This window comes from Dermacentor andersoni, chromosome 3 (genome assembly GCF_023375885.2).
Source record: "Dermacentor andersoni chromosome 3, qqDerAnde1_hic_scaffold, whole genome shotgun sequence".
Taxonomy (NCBI): Eukaryota; Metazoa; Arthropoda; class Arachnida; order Ixodida; family Ixodidae; genus Dermacentor; species Dermacentor andersoni.
In genome coordinates, this window is record NC_092816.1 from 126,534,293 (window position 1) to 126,556,844 (window position 22,552).

At 44.8% G+C, this 22,552-nt stretch overlaps 2 protein-coding genes across 2 annotated transcripts; both read right to left on the reverse strand.

Annotated features, from left to right (window-relative positions):
* Nucleotides 1–1,850: 1,850 nt before the first annotated feature.
* LOC140216401 (neprilysin-1-like) lies at nt 1,851–8,331 on the reverse strand. The gene is made up of 2 exons (XM_072286755.1): nt 8,173–8,331; nt 1,851–2,588 (listed from the first exon to the last, which is right to left on the reverse strand). The coding sequence occupies exons 1-2, from the start codon at nt 8,314–8,316 to the stop codon at nt 2,250–2,252; spliced, it is 483 nt and encodes a 160-aa protein (XP_072142856.1). The 5' UTR covers nt 8,317–8,331; the 3' UTR covers nt 1,851–2,249.
* Nucleotides 8,332–13,192: 4,861 nt separating this feature from the next.
* Nucleotides 13,193–20,676, reverse strand: LOC129386194 (uncharacterized). Its single transcript, XM_055073736.2, has 4 exons — nt 20,392–20,676; nt 19,075–19,173; nt 16,456–16,740; nt 13,193–13,413 (listed from the first exon to the last, which is right to left on the reverse strand). Exons 1-4 carry the CDS (start codon nt 20,519–20,521, stop codon nt 13,193–13,195), a joined length of 735 nt encoding a protein of 244 aa, XP_054929711.2. The 5' UTR covers nt 20,522–20,676.
* Nucleotides 20,677–22,552: the final 1,876 nt, after the last annotated feature.

Genomic DNA, 22,552 nt, shown 5'->3' on the forward strand with positions numbered 1-22,552 from the left:
ATTAGTTCATGGTACCACAAAGAAAACCAGGTCGCAGACGAAGATAAAATGGATGTTCGTTTGTACGTGGTACGTTTCAGAGCACTGCCACCAGGGTGCGCAAGTGGACATGCGATATTTTTTTTTTTTTTGGTACTACGCTGGCTTACTTTAGAATGGCGATAAAGGGATTAGGTATGAGGTACGAAGATAGAAAGTGCTTAATTACGTGCTTGTTAGGACGCTCTAGAAATTTCTCGTTTACCCGGTGCGGTGGCTTAGTGGCTATGGTGTTGCGCTGCTAAGCACGACCTCGCGGAATCAAATTCCGGTCGCGGCGGCCCCATTTCGATGGGGGCGAAATGCAAAGACGCCCCCATCCAATTGCCGTGCATTAGGGGCACGTTGGAAAACCCCAGGTGGTCAAAAAGTTTCCGGTGTCCCTCACTACGGCGTGCCTCATAATGACAATGTGGTTTTGGCACGTGAAACCCCATAATTTAACAAATGTCTATATGGAAATTTCGCGTGAAACTTTTCTATGTGCAAATTTCTATGTGGAAAGACAACATCAGTGCGTTGGCACCCGAAATTCTGTGCGGCACTTTCATCGTACTGGGAAGTGTTTTTAGAAGGTCAAGCCCGTCGTGTCTTGTCGTTGAACACGCTTTGATGCCGAATAAAAGTACCACCTTCTCTGCAAAGTGCGTCATGGCAGCTGAGGGACGCATTCACCCCCAAAATCGGCAATGCCTCCCTTCTCGCTTTACGCAAGCTTTGATTTACAATGAAGTGAACCAAATGCTCCTTCTGCAAGCCCTTTTTAACCACATCACAATCACAACTTCCTTGCCCCCCTTTTTTTTGTGCTTACATCATTGATCTGTTTGCTCCCTTTTCATTTACTCTGCCTTGTTTTTATGCTGTGTTGGTGCTATTTCCTTAAAAATTAGGGAGATAGAATCATATCAGGATGGTTCCACGCGTAACCTAGTCCAATTCACACTCGTGTTCACGTGTCGAAATAAAAGGCCGCCCCAAAACTCAAAACTAAGCACAGAAGCTGAATATGTTGCTTCTCCCCAGCTTACAGAAGCTAATGAGCACTGTGCGCATAAACCTTGTGGTCGCAGGGTGTGGACCTCTTCTGTTGGATTCGAAATAAATTATTGGTGAAAGATTTTAGGCTCGAGGCTCTAAAACTGTTGCGCAACGATGTTTAGGTATTTGAGTTTTCTCCAAAAGCGACTATAGTAAAGTAGACTGTCAATATTTTTTAGTACACATGGCTATGAGAAGCCCACAAAGGTTTCTAATATGCTTAAAGGGCGTCTCGCAAGTATAACCGTATAGGAAACAAAAGCGCAGGCAACGCTAGCCCAAAGTTTTTGCATACAGGGTCTTCTACTGTGGTAATGCTGTTGAAAAAGATCATTCGCCGAACGGAAGCTGTTTTGCTAGCTGTAATGCGTGTGCCACGGGCGGGAATTCTTTAAAAAACTGAATTAGTACTTCCAACTCTCACGACTTTCCACATGACTCCAGCTAATCTAGGGCGTGGTGCACCTTCATGTGGGTCGCTGGTGACGGTTATTTGTAGGCCGTTTGTAATTTGTGAGCTTGATTTTGAAAAAGAAATTCATACCCTAAATGCACAAGCACTTTTTCATTAGTTATAAAAAAATCGTACGGGGAAGGCTGTAAATATTGTTGTTTGAAAGAAATCAGCTTTGCAAGAATTGAGATATCGTGCGATTTCTTAGGAACTGCAAGCACGCTTATTGTACTTTACAATTTAGCGTCTCTCGAAGCATGGAGAATGTGGCAACAAAAATTACAGAAAACTGGATCTTCAATAGAGGTGTTTTAATACTTCGAAAAAATACATATCAGACGCATAGTCTGGGTTTGCTAGTGCTTTGAAGGCATCGTTAACCAACTCGTGGGGAGTTACATAGTTGGCAGGTTAATAGCTGCTTGGTGCATGTACTGAGACGTCATAAGCGGGCTAAGAACATCTTTACTGCATTTTCACGCTTCAGTTTTACCTACACGTGACCGACCATCTAGTCTTGAGCGATCACGCGAATATGCGGCAATGCTCTTTGTTGTCGGAATTCCCGAAAATAAAACTATGCTTGTTGAAACGTTCGTCAGAGATAAGGAAGCGATCACCGTGTAGCCAACAATATTACTACCGCTCGTGTCGGCGCAATTGAAAAATTTAAGATAACCAAATATATTCACAATAAACATCGATACCGCTTCCACTACCAAAAACTGCACTTCTCTTGCGGGTTCATGGGCGTCCCTGGAGCGCAGTCGAACGCGGCCGCGAATTGGGGCATGTTCACCAGGGGTACGAGGCAGCGGGAACGACTCGGCGAATACCGCCCTCCCGTTAAGGACTCGTCATCGCACCACTTGACGCAGCTATTGATGAAGAAGAGGCGCTCGGCCGTCATGTTGAGACCGGAAAGCACCATGTCGCGCTCCTGACGGGGCAACGAAGCGTAGGCCGCGTACGTGCTCACGGTGCCCACGAAGTCGGCCAAGTTCTCCGAGTCCAGCGTGTCGTCAACCATCTCCAGACGAGGCAACCTCCTCATCTGCGAGTGACGTGGCGGGAAGCGTTAATGGGTGAGTTCCCGAGCGCAACTTCCTTTGTGATTGAGTCTACACAAATGAAATTGTGACGTTTAGCATCCCGAGCTAACTCGTGGGCCATGGGAGTCCCCGGATTCACTTTGCCGCTCTAGGGCTTTTCAAATGTGACAGAAAGATGGTAAAGGAAGCAGAAACAGAGGGGGGTCATTGCGCGTGCACAGATGAATGCGCATAGTGAGCGCTTAACTTTGCCAGTCCACAACCAAACTCACCTGCAGGCACTCCCGTACTGTGTCACCACTGCAGTAAACGAGAACAGGCTGGTGGGCTAGTTGGTACGGCATAACTTGAGGCATAGGGCAAGATAGAACAATAGCTAAATAGTGCTTCCTTCTGTTGTTCCACGTGCTATTTAGCGCTTTGGCGCAAGTTCAGCACAACACGCAAGCGCCGCCGGCTATTTTTTCTGGTACGCCTTAGCACTACAGCTATTCGTCAAGCGAACGCGTGCCGTCTCCCTTGACATCCCTATAAATACATAATAAACGGTGTATGTTCGACAGCTCAGCACTTCTTATTTTGGGGGCTCAGGCCGGTCAGGTACGCTAACAAGGCACATATGCGGTCTTTATGGAATGGCAGATAGTAGCAAACATAGCCTCGTTCTGTCTTACGCAGAAGCAGAGTACTTGAAAGGTCATTTCTTCGGCGCTGCTTGGCACCAGAACAAAAATCCCGCTAGATCTGTCGCGTGGACACCCACAGCCGACTATAGCTTGCAAGCGCGAAATTTCTTACCATTTGTTTCCTATGGAACGGTTGGCGAAGAGTGTCGTTGGTTCAGGTTTTTGCATAACTCATAATCTGCTCCTGTGGTGCACTTACAAAAAAAATGAATCGGCTCCACGCGCAATATCTCTTGTCAGAAAACTATCCGGTCCTGACGATAACCTCGAAGCAGTCGTGCTTTACTTTCACCACACAAATGTATTATCGTAAAACGTAGTTTACGGGGCCATCAACAATGAAACGGTCTAAACGCGTACTTCCATTTACTACGCATAGAGAAGCATGCGCCCTTACTTGCGCCCAAGCAGTTCAAAAGCACGCCAAAAATGCTACTGTCGCGCGCACCTGCCTAGCACTGAAGGCACAGTTGCGGAACGCTTGACGGAGAGATTGGATGTGGACTGCAACATTACTTAAAGCGAAGCTTTATATGGCTAGGCAAAACGAAAACGCGTCTGTCCGCCCCTGTGTACAGAATATTCTCATCGTCAGCGATTGATCGAGTATCGGCATCTTCTCGCACAGCTAGGTCGTTGGCTACCTTCGGCGCAACCTCACGAACGCGCTCGTGCCACTGCTCCCGCGTTCCTTGTCGTCGTCGTCCTCTTTCACAGCTGGCTCCGATGACGCTTATCATTCCAACGCAGAACTTCACTTCTGTCATCGTCACAGGGAGGCCGCGTTTATGGAGTTATGAGCCATTGCTTAAGGGAGTACGAGCCATTCATTGTCTTACGGCCTTATTCTATTTTGAAGCAATGTAATTTTGAGGAGTCCCAAGCGCCAATGGCGGGCGGACGCTGCTAATCAGGCCGCCGAACAAACTGGAGACATCGAACGTAAGCGACAACGGAGGACTGTGGGCATACCGTCACCGACGTCGTTCTCTCCGTCACAGCCGAACGTGTGTGTAATCTCATTATGAAACATACAGACGTAAGAATAATTCAAAAATACTTCAATGAACATTCGGGATTAAACCAATGACAAACACCGGAGTCGCACGCCTCAGCTTCACTGGCTAACCATCTGCACGGAGTGCTTGGGCCGTGATTTCTTTTTTCTCCCCTCAAACAAAATTGACTGACATTCAATGTTATTTGTCGATTGAAAGGGTAGAGCCGTTTAACGAGCTATTTCACATATTTTGACCGAAAGGGCCTTAATGCTTAACTTAGGTCTGAAACATCGTGAAAAAGTGGATATTTGCGAAATTCGGAAGTAATTTCATGGCAAAGTACTTCACTTAAAAGTCGAAAATTATTTTATCATGAATAATAGCAACGGCTAAGAAGCAGCGGAAAAATATTATGGCTGGAAGGCTACCGACGTTTATGCAAAAAAATTTTGTGAACGCATTCTTTGTTCATTTGTTGTTTTACTGAGCCAATAAACACAGAAAATTCATAAACGTGTTCACCGCTAACATCGCATAAAATAACTAAGTCGGTATAATATTAAAAATCAGATTTTTGATTTAACCTAGTTTCACACTGAAGAAAATTTAACTCCTATCAACTTCTGCTTCTTCACCAGAAACGTCAAAGTGCGCTCACGTCACAAACACATCTTTTTCGGGAACAATACTTTGGTGGAACCTTAGTAATAAGTGCCAACCAGCCCAAATGTTTTCAAGATAATGGACGTTGATCATTTTTGTGGCGTAGAACGTTTCGCATGGAGCGACCCAAGGACCTAAAATGTTCGATTATAAGGGGTACTTTTTTCGTTAGAATGCAGATATTTTAAAAACAAACCTATTTCCGTAGGGAATGTGGCGTTTAGGCAGATGAGTTACTGGAGAGGTGAGCATGCTTTTATCCAAAAAGATTAGTTTGAGAAGACGAATGAATGAAAATCTGTTAATTAACTTTGTATCAGAATCTTGAGAGCGCTTCTTTGAAAGACGAACTTGGCGGCAATCATATTTTACTGCACCCTTATGTTTGAAAAGCGGACCGGGCTGGGAAATAAACGGAGGACGCTTGTGCTTCGCTTTTAACAGTGGAACGCGACAGACTTCAATGATAATAATAATAATAATATTTGGGGTTTTACGTGCCAAAACCACTTTCTGATTATGAGGCACGCCGTAGTGGAGGACTCCGGAAATTTCGACCACCTGGGGTTCTTTAACGTGCACCTAAATCTAAGCACACGGGTGTTTTCAGATTTCGCCCCCATCGAAATGCGGCCGCCGTGGCCGGGATTTGATCCCGCGACCTCGTGCTCAGCAGCCCAACACCATAGCCACTGAGCACTGAGCCACTGATGCCCGACTGCTTGTCACGCCTCCCGGCAACCGCAGCTTCCTTGCGGATGCGCGGAGCCGGGCACGATGTTGTTGTTCCAAGAAACCTAGCGGGCCACGATGCTCAGAAAGGGGGTTTGTGTTTGCGCTTCCGCGCAACCGAATTTCGTTTCCTGGTATATTCAAATTAAACTGCGACGCTATCATGTCTGTAGGTTGTGTTTAGATCCTACTTTCCAATTTTTCTACGTACTTTGAGGAACTCAATTTGTTCAATTGCGCATTCGCGCCACGAAGAGGGCCTGCGTGGTTGTGGTTCGGTATGATTTTTCGCCAAGCGACGTCCGACACCGACATCGGCTTTGTTGCGGCACGAAACCCTTAACGCTATCGGGTTAATATTGGCGCTCCGCTTTCTACGCTCAATAGAGACAATTTTGGAACCAAGTGTCGGGACGTGCTTCATCATTATTTGTGGTCACATGCCATCATTCAAATTTCGTCACAGACTTCGTCACAGACAGAAGCGGCGTTTCCTTCTGGCGTAGCAACCGAGACGCGCTCGGTTTCAATATTGCCGGGATGGAGTGTAGAGATTCGATTGTGAATATTTCCGATTAGGTGCAATTTTCAAAAGAAAAAATTTTGAGGCGGACTAAAATTTGACAGCCTCCAAATTTTCCTTTAAGTAACTGCCACGAAGGTTCTCATCAAAAATGTATTTCGATGAATTTTTCGCAATTAGTCTTCTGAAACTCACGCTGTGGCGACGAAGTCTGGCGCCTTCGCATGGGAACGCCTATACCAAAACGCCACTTCCGCTACGCTCTCAGCCTTTTTATAAACATCTCTAACTTTGAACGAGTGATTCCCAAAGTATAATGCATGTTACGCTGAGTTTCATACCTCGAATTACCGATTCAGACGGGAAATACTTATTGCAATGCCCATAGTTGCGTTATTGATACGCTGGAGCATTGTTTCGGCATTGCATAGTTTAGCAAACCAATCAGTAATCATTTGATTATTGCAGTAATGTAATAACAAAAAAACTTATTTGCTCTGTTTCCGCGAGTGTACTCCCCACGGAGGGAAATAAATACCGACAATTTGTCGCAATTTTCGTTGACGCGAAAATATGTTTGGGTATTACGGGGCTAAAAAAAAGTTAAAGAACACGTTGCATACATACGCGCATATAATTATGTACCGAGGATGATAAGCAAGTATTTTACGATTACACGAGCATGATGTCAGGCGCGCACCGGCAAACACGAAGAGTTCTCAATCGACGATAGCGATCGCTCGCTTTCACAACGCTGGCGTAAAGATTGCTGGCAGCCGCGATCACGCGTGCTTGTCTCAAAGCTGGAGCTTCGGGATACAGCTGCTCGCTTCACTGCATCCAGCAACCATTCTGCGAACGCTCCGTGCGCAGCATCCGGACCAGCGCGTCGCCGCGGGTGCGTCACTTCGACTCCTCCCCCGCGTGGGCTTCTCCCGGGCGGACCGCTCTTTCCTGCTTCGCCTGCGCGTCGGCTGCTACAGGACGGCTGCTAGAACGCACAGGCTGCAGGGAATCGGCGACCCCGCGTGCAGCAACTGCGCCGATTTGGAGACGTTCGACCACTTGCTACTTCGCTGCCCTGCCTTCGATGTGGAGCGCACGGACTTGTGTACAGTCTATCGGCGACTGGGACTGACTTACGATACGACGACCGCGCTGCTATTCCCTGCAGCCCACTCGTCCATCGTGAAGCACGCTCTTTCGGCACTGCTAGACTACTGTAATGCGACGCACTTGAGAGCGCGGCTCTGAGCCCCGCACTCACATTTTTTTTCCCCCTTGCCACGTTCGACCTGTCTTTCTCTCCTTCATCTTTTTCTTCCCATTCCCCCTTCCCCGTGCAGTGCTGTTGAGGTGTCCTCCTGTGAGAGACAGTTACGGCGCTGCACTCATCTCTTCCGTTTCCTTTCCTAAAATCACTTCACACACACACACACACACACTGCATCCAGCGCGTCCGTTTCGAAAACTGAGATTGCTGAGACTGAGAAAGAGGTGAAACACCGCGCAGCGCCATGCTTAAGCTGTGTATTCTGCTGTCGCCGGCGCCAAGCTGTCCTTTCTTCCAAGGTAATTTAACTTTTCATTATTACTCTTAAACTTCGATGAACGAAGAAAATCGATTTCACAACCGTTTTACTTGGCTTTGTACTCAGTTGGCTTGTGTGGTTGCCCCTTTTAAAGCGTAATGGAATAAGGATGAGAAATTCAGCACTAGGCATGACGTGCAATGCAATACGCTTTTGCTTTAGTCGATCACATGCTGCGCCCTTTGCGCAGACTTCTTCAAAACTTTAGTAAGCGCGGTAGTTTAACGTAAAACGTCGATCGTCGTCGCAGAACTCCCCATTGGAAGGTTAAGGCTGCTTGCGGATAAGACAAGCGGCTCTCACTTGAGCGTGAATTTTTTTAGAAGACCTTTTGATCTGACTTCAGGAAAATTCTTCCTACTTCAAAACGTGAAGACGCATCTACTCACGACTTTCTTGTGTGATTTTCGTAGGCATAAGGTTCGCTTCGCGTACTCCTCTCCAAACTTCTTCGTTCTCCAGGGTTCGAAATGGCTTCTGTCGTCGTAATTCGAACCCACTATGTCGTAAGCGTGCATTATTTCGTGGCCCATTATCTGCGAGCAAAAAAGAAAGAGAGAGAGAGAGATAGAACGTCGTGAACTACATAGAGGAAAAAGGAACGCGATGCATTCCAGAAAAAAGGAAATAAGTAAGCGCCGTCATTGCAAAGGATTTCACCGCTTTCGGTTTCACTGGTTGAGCCATGTGCATTCGCTATGAATGCACTAAACATACATTTTTACAGCACAAATGATGGCGAGAGGGCAACTGAAGCGCAAATTTTTGTCCTTCACAATCGTATGACGCCAACAGAAGCAAAAGGTAGCTTTGATGCCTTAAGTTATTATACGCAGATTTTTTGGCCTGTGCGCTTCTCCCAAGTTGACGTGCTACGTGACCGCTGCGGCGGACAATATTTCGTAGATTCGATGCATTGACCGTGACTGTGCAATACCACCTAGATAGCACAAGGCCTGCTCACTCCGATACCTGGCCCGACTGTCATAGAATCTGATGGGGATGCTCCCGAGAAAGCCGCGGCGAATTTGACGTCACCGATTTCGTCACGCCTGCCTTGGCAAGGGAAATTTCGGGCCAGGTAGCATGACGTCGATTGGAGTGGACAGGCCTTGTGCTATCTAGGTGGTGTTGGACTGTGGCGCGCACTAACACTTCAAGAACCAGACTTATTACAGTGGCACCAGTTCCCAAGAAAGTGGATGGGAAATCGGCACCGCAGTAGCAGTACTATAAGAACATTAGTATGAATTAGTAATGCGAAGACGCAGGCTTGAATCCCGCCTGCGGGAAGTAGTTTCTCGGACTCTTCCGTTAACCTTTAGTCATCATTTGTACCTTTCAGTTAAAAAGAATCAACTGATTTGCCCAATGTTTTCCATTTTCTCATTGTTTTTGTATGATTGTGGCTACATATGGAGAAAAACAGCATACCTTAGCAATTCGATCACTTCTAAACTGAATCACGGAACCATTATTCCGCAATGGAAACATCCACCTCGTTTCTTTGCTTGCTTGTTTGTTAGGTAATTACATTCACACCTGACGGGCTAAGAAGGCGGAGCCCCTTTACCGTGTGGTGGTCGTGGTGAGAGAGTCGGTATTGAGGGTGGGGGCGATACGCAGCTGCGAAAGGTTAAAGTAAGTAGTGTTTGCAACATTTCTGCACTTCCCGGTGCTAGTGTAGCAATAGAAATTCATTCGAAAGCGCATAGTCACTAACGCGCATGGATACATGAACACTGGTATTACTGGGGAAGCACGGCGAATATGCGCGAGATGCAAATTCAAGAGGACGAGCAAAACGAGAACAAGGTGAAAAAAAAAAACAGGAGTCATCGTTTCAGCAAGCGGTCTTGTCTTCGGACAAGTGGATATGTCGCCTTGCAAATGACAAGTCCACTTGCCGAAACGTTGGCTCCTGCTTTCACCTTGTTCTCATTTCGCCTAACACTGGTATTGAATTACGGGCGAAAACGGGTTCCCAGCATTTCCGATTGCCTCAAGAAATCGTTGTACAAGCATGTGGTTCATGTACGTGCTGTCCAGTGCTTACCGTGCCAATGCCACCGTAGTTGAGGGCGGCCGGAAAACCGTAGTAAAAGAAGGGTCGCTGCAATATCGCTGTCGGGACGATAATGGCGTTCAAATGCACTGTGTATTGCGCGTTCACGTCTGCCTCGTCGTACAGCCAGGTCGATTGGTCAGCCCACATTTGGTGACGTGAAAATGAGAGCGCCGTCCTCCACGAGGTGAAGAATCCATCCAAGAGCACGTCTGGGAAGGAAGCTGTAGCACGTAATACAAATAAAAAAAATACGCCACTTAAATCAAATTACCCCGCAATCTTACATCGGAAGCTAGCATACGCAGTCTCCGACGGATTGTATACAGGTCAGTGGCATGGGCTTGTGAGCTACGCTAGGTGGAGGGAGGAGGAAGAAAACATCATCCAGTGACACAGATGCTTAATTGAAAGAGGAAGGACACAAATTAAGAAAAAAAAAACATGTAAAGATTCCATAAGTGTGTGCTTAGGTACGAACAAACGTTTGAAGAACGGAACGTGAGTAAAAATTGTAGTCATGAAAATCAAGAACTGGGAAGACAGAGAGGTTAGGTTGGGATGCGAAATCACGCCATCTACAGCAAAAGAAAGAGTGAACCGTTGAGCATTTTTACGGATATAGTTTTTTTCTATGTGCATTCACTCTTAGTTGTTTGGAACTGCTCCGCCTGTTCGTAATAAGTTCTTAATATTAGGTTTCCCCTTTGAAGCTCTTCTGCAAAGTCCGCACCTATTATTGTTCAATTCACAGCTCATTGAAAGACTAGTGTAGTAATTTTGGAGTGTGATAAGAGTTTTATCAAGGTGTTAGCTCATATTTTGTTGCGTGTTGCGGTGGTGAACGAGTTGGTTAGCCGTTAAGCTGATCGGCGTGGAGGAAAGACATCAAAAATGAGGGTGGATAAAGGTAAGGGTTGCTACGGTTGACTTAGTTGCTGCGTATTCTGGTTTTTGTTGTAGAACATGGAGAAGAGTAATTGGAATTTTTTTTTTTTTTTGCACCCGATTTCTTTAGGCTGTCTTATTTTCTTCCCTTCTTTTAAAATAATTTGCGACTTTGCATATATTATATCTTTAAATATTTGTGTTTTTCATTTGCAAGTCTCTGAAGATTCATTGTGTTAGATAATGATTACAGTTTTCATTGAACATTTTCCATATGCGCAATATTATTATGCGCAACATGCGCAATATTATTTCCCCTAGATTACCATTGCTGCCTTCACAATGGCCGGTTATTGTCGGTTTGCATGGTAGGACGACGAAAAATATTTTAGAATACCTTTGGTGCTTCTTATCTATTGATATGTATTAAAACTTCTATTGTGCGTATAGCGTGCGGGTCACGTACGTTGATGCCTTATTTCAATGAATATTATTTGATGAAATTTGTTATGAGTAGGTTGATTTATGGGCGGTGATGTGGTGCTTCCTCAGCTAAGGCATCGATTATTTCCTTTTATTTTATTCCACTGCACACTGTAGCATAGTGGATGGTGATTCTAGGCGTTCGTGATATATTACACGTTGCATTTCTGATGTTTATCAGTAATAAAATAAAATTATTGCGATATCTTATCGTTTTTAATAAGCCTACCATATCGGTAGTGTTGAAATGTCCCTTGCTTTAAGTTTACATATGAATCAAATGCTATTTTATTTGCCGCTATTTCTGATTCAATGTTGTCATCGCGTTTCCCTCGCGCGTACGTTTCCTGTTCTATGTTCTCATTGGTGCTGAAAGGTACCAATGCTGCTGCAACGGGTTCTTCCTAGTATGAGACGAGCGTGTATATGTTTACTTTGGATTTTTGTTAGCGTCTAATTTCAAACACTAAGACAAACACTGCTATGATTTCTTATGAAAGTTTCTGAACATCAGAGTTTTTCATTCCTTTGAAAGGTCAACTGCAGAAAATTTTCGGACTGTGCAGAGAGCCTAAATGCGCATGGTGTACATGCTGAACAGCTTCGTTGCAAAAATATTGCGGTTGAAACCCGAGTGTAGGCGTACCGAAAGGCCCACCTTACTACATGTTTTTTTTTTTTTTTTGTTTCAAGGCTAGAAAGGAAGCACCGCCAATATTGCGCTTCGGAAATGACGCAAGGCTAAGACAGCCTGCATCCTTTCCATGACTTCCGAGATCGGGAGATGTCTTCTCGCGGCGCCCTGAAAGATTGTCGAAGGTCGCGTGCTATTACTTCATTCCGTTGCCACCAACATGCTAGTGCACTCTTAGTCTGTTTGCGTGTCACTTGCAGGCTGCCAATTAGAAAATTAGGCACCTACCAACCCTGCAGCGGCAGCGAAATTGCTTCACTAGCATTTACCGTGGCAAACACCTAACTCAAATCAAGCTGAAAAAAAAAGTGCCTACGAGATACGATGATGGCAGCTACTGCGTTTTGTTAGTAGTCACATTACACATTTGGCGAGTATGTATGTTATCACTCATTAGCTGATCATTAAATGTTAGTTCCGCAAATTTATAATCAGTTGCACAAATGCACAAGCGCGATTGGCAGAATGCATCGCATTTTAAAACGTCAAATTGAACGCTTTCCAGCTAACTACATTTGCCGCATTGCATGCTTCTAAATTGGGACACAAAACGCGGAAAGAACGCGGAGTGAAAGCAGGCCGGTGCGTTCACAGCGCTGCACAGCAGTGCTCGTAAAGTCGGTTTCAAATAATCAACACGGCTCAACATAATGAACACGGCTCAACACTACTCGAAGTTCTTCCTGTACTCCGTGTTGATGATGGTGATTTACAGGCATCCACTTTGCAACAAGGCTGTGAGAAATAGTCACCTAGCCTGCTTGACCTAATGAGGAAGTCTACATGCTTTCCATTTGAGAATTTTTGTATATATATCCTTGGTCTTTTCTCTCTTCCTGAAAATTTCATCTGCCTTGTACAGCTACATATGCCGGTAATGAATCCGGTCGTATGAAACTCTTCGCTGCATTTTTGCACCAATACTCTAAACGTCTCTTGCTTATCTCGTCTGCTGACAAGTGGATGGTTCCGTCCAATTTAAATACAAGCGTTTCAGGAATGCGTACATTACCTATGGGTCTTACTGGGTGAAATATTTCACAGTCCATTAGTATGTGCTGAGTGATCTCAATATTTTTTGCTGTGGCACACACAGGCATAATCTTGTTCCGACGATTTTCCCCATTGAATAGAGCATGGCGCCATCTCTCGACTGACGCTATGCTTCTCAAGGACTACCATGGCCGATCTTGAACCACGGTGATTACATTTGTCTGGGAAAGGCGCAGTTATCTACTTTCTCGAGTGGAACAATGCTCTACAGTACGCACATTAGTCCTTAAATATGCAAAAAGCCGTCACCGTAAAGCTCCTCCACGAAGTCAGGCTCCAGCCGGCGGCCCGGGCTCCCCACGTAGTACTTCATCTTGTCCAGCTTCCTAATGGTAATGGCTCGCGCTTTGCCATCGAGCCAGGTAGATGACACCAAGGCCGCTCGAAAGGCTGCCATGATGTTCTTCATCATTCTCTCAGCCTCGCTCACCATTTCCGGCTTGACCCCTGTCAGCGGGAAGAAAATATCGGTGCACAATGCTATCCTACTCCAAATCAATAATTTATCCTCTGTTTTTCTTTGCATGCCTGTGAGCTTTACCTGGTTATTACTAACAAACATCGAGCCCTTCGGTTCCCAGGTACCACCCTGCTTACCGCAACCCATAAAGGGTTCATTCTAAGGATTTGATTCGCTTCTCTTCGAAATATAATCGCAGCATCATCGTGGCCTTAGAATCCGACGTATCGTTGCGGGAATGGCATACCTTAGTGATCAGGTGTCCTAACGTTGCGCCTGCTTTCTTCGGTTTGTCGACGACGAAACGGGAATACACTCCTTACTATCATGGCCCAAGTTTGATAAGCGTCGCATTCATGAACGATGTTATCTCAAGTAGTAGGAGCAAATAACAAGCCTGGTAAAATGCATGTGCTGTTATTCAGAGTTCTAGCATATCAAAATGTGGCTCTAGGGGCTCCTTTAGAAAAATCACTGAACTGAAATACCTAAAGCTCGACAGCTTGAATTTTATTCGATCTGCAAGCGCGACTAAATGTTTCACAGTGTTCAAAGAAGCATATAGAAGTATAGTCTCGCATACGGTAAGCAGAAAATTATTCAAGCACTTATTAAAAATATCATCATGGCTCCATCATAGTGGGATTATTTATTAGGAGCGCAATTTTAGTGTCAAGCTGCTTTTGTTTACACTCTGTCATGGCACTGCGCATGTGCATGTTTCATTTTTCTTCACGCCGGAGTAAGCACCGCAACATTTCGAACAACTTCTCACGCACAAGGAAGTAACTCTTCGTAACTGAATAAATGTGGTTTTTGACTTTCTACAGACTTGACTCGTACAAAAAATAAAACACACAAAACGAAAAATGAAGCCTAGAACCGGTGCTCACATATGCATGGCAAGAATGGGACGAGCAGATCATGCAATATAAACACCTCACGTGACGTCAACTATTTGTTTGCGTGACGTAACGCGTGCAAACAAAAACTACAGTTAGAAAGCCTGGGTGGGAGCACGCTCTCAGTGTGGAGAGTTCATCATGATTCCTGGCTAATACATACTGACTTATCCACTTCTCAAGCTACTTCCCTATATGGCCAGGCAGGGGGACATTAATTATCTTGGGCGCGGTATCGCGTCGTAAATGAAACTTACTTTTGGCGATGTGTTAGTGAATTGGAATGCTACGTGTACCACCCACTCAGAGCTGAGCCGGAACTGCAGGTTAAAAGTGAGGCCCATAGCCAAACACCTTTGGAACCCTAGGAGCTTATTGCAATATTCACATAACGGCACGACAAAGAGGAAACTATGACAGGAACTACGACGTTAGGAAGATTACAACGGTGGCGACGTAGCGACACTTTCTTGACTAACACCCTAGACAATGAATGAGGGGATTTTCCTAGAATGGAGAGAAAAAGCGCTGCACTTAGAGCTGCACTGTGAACCACGCTTTATTTGCGCGTGCAAGAGAATATATCAACATTATGATGCATGAATGTGACAATCATTACACGGAATTGAAGTTTTAAATGCAAATCATTTCTTGCCTCTTTGAGAGTATACATCTAGCCGCCAACATTTTGCTGCTCTCATGGTCGTTTTGTTAACTTAGTGTGTACTAAAATTGGCACAGTATCACGAGTGTATGACAAATGCAAATGATAGGTCATGACAAGAGCTTTATGAAATGCGCGTCGTCTAGTTTATGAAACAGCTGCCTACGTCTTGGTATGTCACAAAGTTGTCAGAGTATAACAAGAGTGTATGACCAACTGAAATGATCAGTCATGACATGAATATCATGACAGGTGCTAATATCTTGATAGGTCATGACATGAATTTCATGAAATGCGTGCCGTGTAGGTTATGAAACAGCTTCCTACGTCTTGGTATGTAACAAAGTTGTCACAGTATAACAAGAGTGTATGACGAATTCAAATGATCGGTCATGACATGACTCTCGTGACAGGTGTGCCATGTGGATCATGAAACAGCCGCCCATGTCTTGGTGCTCTCATTATCGTTTCGTGAACTAGCTACGTCCCAAATTCGCATATTGCTGCTCGAACTATTTCTCCTGGAAGAGTAAAATAAACCCAGACTCTAGTGATTAGCTTTCCTTACTCAACTAACTACTGCCGAAACCAGAATGTAGTTATAGGCACAATTATTCACGTCACATAGAGACTACTCATGCCTGTCTGCCTACATAGAATTTTCACAAATACAGAAGATTAGAAAACTTGAGTGAATCTTGAAAGACAAAACTTTATAATTGCTTAAGATGAAGTTCTTGAATTGACAGATTCGGCATAATTACATGTTCATTGCAAGCATAGCTTTTCGAGTTCGTTTTCCAGCAGCCCAACTTGTCGAGCACCCGCGACCATTGCTGTGTTACATCTCGCGGTTACTCGTCCATTTGTACCCAACATGCCGGGGTCTTTCCCGACTTGGACCAATTCTCCGTGCTTCGCGCAGCGATAAAAGTTCCCCTAGATGACAAAAACCCGCCTGCTACCTCCCAAACATCTGGGAGTCGGCGGGGGCGCAAATCGTTCTTCCGAATGGAAGAATGAAACCACACATTCACAACCTAACCCTTGTCCGGTTCCCCAAATGTAGCTATTCTAAACCGAGTGATCGAAAACAGGTCGACGAAAAATCTGCTAATTAGCTATTGCTGCCATTTGGCAGACTGATATATTCGCGGACGCGACAGAGCATTTCCAAATTCGATTTAATGATGCGTGAATCATTCGCATACAGCGTAAATCACAATTTAGAGTGGGAAGCTTGGGACGGCATTGCCGATACAAGGTGTTCTCCGACTTTTCTTTCTGAAAAGTGAAAATGAAGTTATTGATCGCAGAAGTGTAATCATATAGACCTCCCCATTTTGAAAGAAAATACATTGAGGCACTTTTCCGTTCTTTCAAGCACCTAATGTTCTAGTTGTATAAGTTTAATGTTACTCTAATGAGAATCGTGTAATTATTAAGCAGGCACACAGACGCACTCGACTGTAGGAAAGGGCTCACGACCGCCAGCTTCATTGCCTGGAGGACGTTACTGTAGCAGGCTTCGCTCCCGCTCGTTTTGTCCAGCAAGAACTTTGGCTCCGTATAGCGCACCAGCTGCCGGAACATACTCCAGGCGATCAGGTGCCGAAGTCCCTCGGTACCCACAGCACTAAGCTTGATGAGTTTTACGAGAACGTCCAGGATGTACTGCTGGTACACAATCGTGTTGTTGCCGTTGTAGGTGTTATTGGTGTACTTGGAAAACATGGTAGACCACATGCCTGGTAATTAAGAAAATACAGAGACGTTAACTATTTGGTGTGTATGAAGGTTACACGTCTGGTGGACGATGTAAGTAACGAAAGCTACGAAAACATTTGCTTCAATCTAGTGCGCAGATCACGTTATTTGTGAACATGGCTTTGCAACTCTTGCCGACAGTGCTGGAAGCCTGCGTCTTGCAAAGCAGGCAATAAAAGTCGCGAAAACTGGAAAGAGGCGGCAATTTCAGTTTCATTTTGCGACTTCTGTTCGATGTGGAGGCATCTTTGGGAATGTAACTATATGCCCAGAGTACGGTTCAGATACATGAAACGTACAGGAAGAAAAATGCTCAGCAAAACTAACCTTCAATTCGAGAACTACAGAAACGTTTCGTAAGGACTCCCATGAAAGAGTTTGAGTCTTCAATGCTGGTGAAATCACTCGTAATGGTTGATGCGTGTACTGTTATCGCGTAGACATTTGGTCATATTGCACTCGAGTGCAACTTTTATCGGCCATCATCGTTATCCCGTGATACACCCAATGAACCAGTATTATAGAACCTTAAGATGACAGTCTACTACTATGGTTATTGCGGCGTTGCGAAAAATTTGTACGGAACCTACATAGCGCCATGCTTTTTTGCGGGTGTTTCTAAGGTATAAGTTTGTTCGCTTGGTAGTGCTATGTTCCAGCTTAGGCGTAATAGCATAGGCCACCTTTTATTTTCAAATGTATGTACTAGCATACTAAGGTTCGTTTGAGGCATAGAACCAAGTACGAGATATCACGGGCCTGTGAATAAAGAATGGTGTGTACAGTGTACAGTGGATTGTAGAAAAGGTGCTTGTGTGCTGTTTGAGAAACGCAAGTGCACTGCTTGCAGTTCGGAAGCAGCGTAGCCTTCGCTAGTTCAGAGATGAGGGGTTCCTAATCTTTCATCTCGCAAGATGGTAACAGCTACTCTAACAAGCACTTAAGTGTTTTATCCTACGCTAACTGGGAGGGGTGTGGAAAATAAAAGAGAAATGTGCCACACAAAGCAAGCCTACATAGTGAGAAAAAGCAGTGCATCATTAGGAACGAGTTAACAATGTAAAAATACGAATACTATCTTCATCGGGATATGTACTGTTAGAAGGGACCATAGAGTGTCTGAAGATGAAATTATACTCGGCTTTATCGTGCCTACTTATGACTGCATAACACTTATACAGTGAGGTAAAGAAATGAGTACTGGTTGTTGGTAAATGCTTACGTAATCCCTGGCTGCGAATCTACCGCTTACTAATGGCACAAGCTAAATATCAACCGATTCCGAAATAGTTCACTTGTGAAACTAGCGAAAGGTTTTTTTGCAGGCCAGCTTTCTACCGATGATTAAGGCTTAGGAAAAACAAGACTTGCCCGCGGTATTGTTGGAAACACAAGGAGGCATCAAGACAGCTCACTTGTGAGGGCAGTGTGGAGTGCTAAAAAGCTGCGTTTGCATGAATGCGTTCGCGGTAAATGCAGTGCGAATGAAGTTTTCAGCGCATGAAATTCACGAACGCGCAAATGTCGAGACAGTAGCTCCCTGTAGAGTCCGTGACTTTGTCAAGTATATAGTTCTGTAATATAGCACCAATTCAAACATGTATACCTCTATTGCCCTAATAAAATCAGAATCTGACGCCCTAGGAACGCTGAACCTTAGTTTGCTAGCCAAATGTGCGTGAAGCCGACAATGTCGCCATTAGCGAAATCGTGCGAGTGTGTTGTGACTACGTATTGGGGGATTCATCAAAGGCGTGACACTTGGTGTTTGCATTCTACCTAGTTATGGGTGAAGCGGACCCACTGTATGTAAACAAAAGCATATCGCATTGCCAATATACGCAGGAAATACTCTGATTAAGACTCGAAATCTTGCACAAACGGTTAAACGTTGGCCGACGATGCATCTTGTCCTAGACACTTGCGTTGTTCCGTAGACCCAACTTTCTTCGAACTAACTGTGCAGAGCATTTTGAATCGAGTGGTAGACAAAGGTTCAAGGACCACATTTGAGCGTGGTTAAGCGGCGGCAATCGACGTACAGGTGACACTGGGTGGGAGGCCCCATCTGACAACTCGCTTGGCATGAATTTTTTTTCTCGCGTGATGGGACTGCTCGGATGACTGACTGCTTGGCAAGAACCCTCTCGCGTAAGTTGAGCGATCTATGAAATTCAAGTTTCACTGTGCCCTAGCAAAATTACCATGTATGCTAGCTTTGGCGAACTCATTCGACGATGTTTCTCGATCATGCTGCATAACTCCGTGCATGCTTAAAAGACAGCGGGGAAAACCAGTACGAATGGACTACGGACCTGGTGTCACGTATGGTTTCGTCGTCTGTCCCATGCCACGGATTGTTCCTGACACGACGGGGGCTTCTGGCGGAGTTGTGTTTTTGATAATTCCATGCACTGCAGCAGCAAGGAAATGAAATGTTAATCAGCAGAAAGCCACGCTTAAATACATAGACCCCGCAGTGTCGCGTCATTTAGGCAGAATCAAAGGAAAATTCTGTAGTTTCTTTCGAAGTACTAAGGAAGCCCAACTTGCAACGAGTTTGCTATTCATATCCCAAGAAAAACGCATTCGCGAAAACACTCGCCAATGAAATTGCTATAATCAGAGTTGTTTCTTATTCGAAGAGACTGGGAATAAAATATTACCTAAAGGATACCGAAATTTTTCTTCAGTATGGGAATTTGATTACACAGGTTGCTGCGAGAACAGCATAAGGTTTTGAAAAGAATTAAAAAAATGTCTTTTGGTTTCCAAAAACTCAATTAGATGCATGGAACAGGACGCAGCTTTAGAACTCATGCTGACACTTCATTTTAGTTCTTTAATTTCCTCCTTGACGGCATGAAAGAGACGTAGAAAGTAGGATGCTGAGCATATATTTTGCAAACACGGAATCGACGCTGAGTTTCGACACATTATGAACTGAGCACCTTACGTTGAAATTCAATGGTATCCCAATTCAATCAAATACATTGAAGTGGCGCAAATAAATTATGTGCACTGATGAGAAAATTTCGGGCATAATTTCCTATGCGCGCATTGAAGAGCCAAGCGCGAGCGAGCGGTCTTTCTCTCGGTTTTGATGCCGCTGTACCCCACAGACACTAACTCCTGCTCCTCCGTACGGCTCTAGAAGACGCATGCGCGGAACTTCAGCGCCGGAAGCCACGTCGGTGCTACGTTATCAACACATCGCGCCGTCCGGCTACACGCTGTTGCCACCACACGTACAGTGCGCAACGCGCTACACGAGTTGAAATAAGCAGAGTCTGCACGACAGCTAAGCGAGGCGGGGGCCGGCGTGCTGGACGACGGATCGCGACTGAAGTTCCTCGCGTCTAGACCAATCGGCAGCTTTTACCCTCGTGGTGGCGTGTGAATGATGCTATTTGTCATAGACGCACAAAAGGACCAGGAAAGGCAGCAGCGCGCAATTGCTTTCATGGTGATAGCAATTTTCGCAATTTTCCTTCGCACTTAGCGAAGGAAAGAGCTCTGGCGTGCAGTATATCCATGTGTGAAGAATCGCCGCTGACGCAATGCTTTCAACGGCAATAATCATTCTTGCTGTTATTTTGGAGTGAAAAGAATTAGGAAAATGAGTCGCTCACGTTCTTCCTCGTATTTCATAATCTTGGTAGCGAGTTGTTCGTCGCGGGTGCTCGTCATCCCGTATAAGCGGAGTAGCTTGACGTAGTCGCCAGATTTCTCTTCTCGTGCCTTATTGCGCTGCGACGCCATCCACTGAGTTTCTTCGGGGCTGCACTCTAGCTGCGTAGAAATGATTGAACGAGAATCTCTTCAAGGATTTCACACTGTGGTTACACATGTCTTTTTTTTTTTATTGTCTTTCTATTCCAGATAACTATGGCAAAATTCCTGTTTTTGGTTTTTTGCCTTTGTAGTCTGTGGGCGTCATATGATGAACTAGCAAAATCAATCTTCTCGGTTCCCCTTATTCCTCTCTGTCATTTAAAAAAAAAAGGTGTCGTTGCACGTTTGCCGTGTGAGTCAACAATGCATTGCTCTCTAGCCTAACAATTGGTAGTATAAAGCGTTTGCAAAAGAGAAAAAAGCCTCATATACTTCTGCTTTCATATTTAAATACTCTATCTCACGAGCATCCAAACTTTGCTTGATCAGTAAAAGAAATGAAAACGAACAAGCACACCGCGCATGGCAAGCACTACCTACCAAGCCTTTCCAGGTAGGAGCTTTAGGCTAGTTGGCGTAAGGTATGCCGTGAAATTTTGTAGATAAGTTCGACCAATGACCTGAGGAGTGATTTGTGTGTGCATGTGCAAAACGCGTCATTATTAGCCAGGTGGTAATCTATTACGCTTAATTACGGAGATGCTGGCTATAGGGAAAGTGCGGACTCTAAGGTCATTTTACGTCGCGAGATAATTAGGGGTAGATATGTACAACGTGGTTCTGGTATCGAGGTTATAGCTTTTACAACATGATTCGATTACTGAATATTTGCAAAAACATTTGAGCAAGGCGTACTACAGCTGAAAACAAAGATAAAGAAGACTAACAATTTCTCGGTAGCCCTTAAATGTATTTATCAAGAGGAAATGAAATGTCCACCCAAACGTACCTAAGTGCTGCAAAGGAAACCCATATGGATATCTCGAAAGAAAAGCCTCCAAGTTAAAGAGAAATTCGTCCTGGTCCGGGACTCGAACCCAGGACCACCGCCTTTCCGGAGCAACCGCTCTACCATCTAAGCTAACCAGGAGGCTAGCAGATGGCAGGGTGAAGTCAAATTTGTCAACAACTCGAGGCAAATGCAAGAGTTTGAAGTAATAGTTGTGCGGAAACCCGCAAGGTGGATAGAGATAATTATTAAGGGGAAATGAGTCGTTCACCTAAATGTAGCTAAGTGCTACAAAGGTTTTTTTCTTCAAGTGCGAGGCTCTTCTTTCGAAGTTTTTGTAATCCTGAAGCCGTTTCACCATTAAACCTCCACTATTAGCAAAAGTATTTCGCGCCTGTGCCCATTCAACCTGTCTCTGACAGCATGTAACAATAACCACGAAAACTCACCTGCAGTAAAGATGCAGTAAAGATGCAGTGAGCGTTCATTATTAGGCCGAAGAAAACGTAATATTTTGTGAAAGGAGTGGGGATTGCCCAGCCCCGATTTGAATAAAAGATGGCTACCCGCCAACCGCTCTGGCACTGGCTACTCGGTGCTGCAAGGGAGAATGTGATTCTCTGCGTATAATAAGAATTTAGGTGTGAAAGTATAACGTTGCCTAGCCCTTTCGACACGTTTACAACAGCGCTCTGCCAGATCTTCCTCGCTGAGGAAACGTCTTAGCAGATTTTTTGAACGTCTGTCGCATGTCGCCGCCATTTTTAACCAGACACCACGACCTAAGCAAAGGGAAGCTGAACAACCGTAGATGCCGGCACCGCTTTCATTATCCGGTTGTCTACTTTCACTATGCCGATTAGGATCCATAGAAACACTCTCTCCTTTTGCACGATCCTCGCCTCTTGTAAGCCACTGAGTTCAGAAGAACTGTCAAGGAGAACGGACTGTTTGCTTTCAAAGCAAGCAGAGGTGACCGCTTATAAAAAAAAAGCGTTTCATTAGGCTGTTTAAACCTCTCTGAGGGTCACCGCCCATTGAAAGCGTCGGCGATTCGTACACTTGACGTCAGGAGAATGCAATAAAATAAAAATGGAATAGTTTCAGGTTATATAGAGCCTGTGCTGCATTTAAAAATAACGAGTTCCATGCTTTCGAATCACACACGT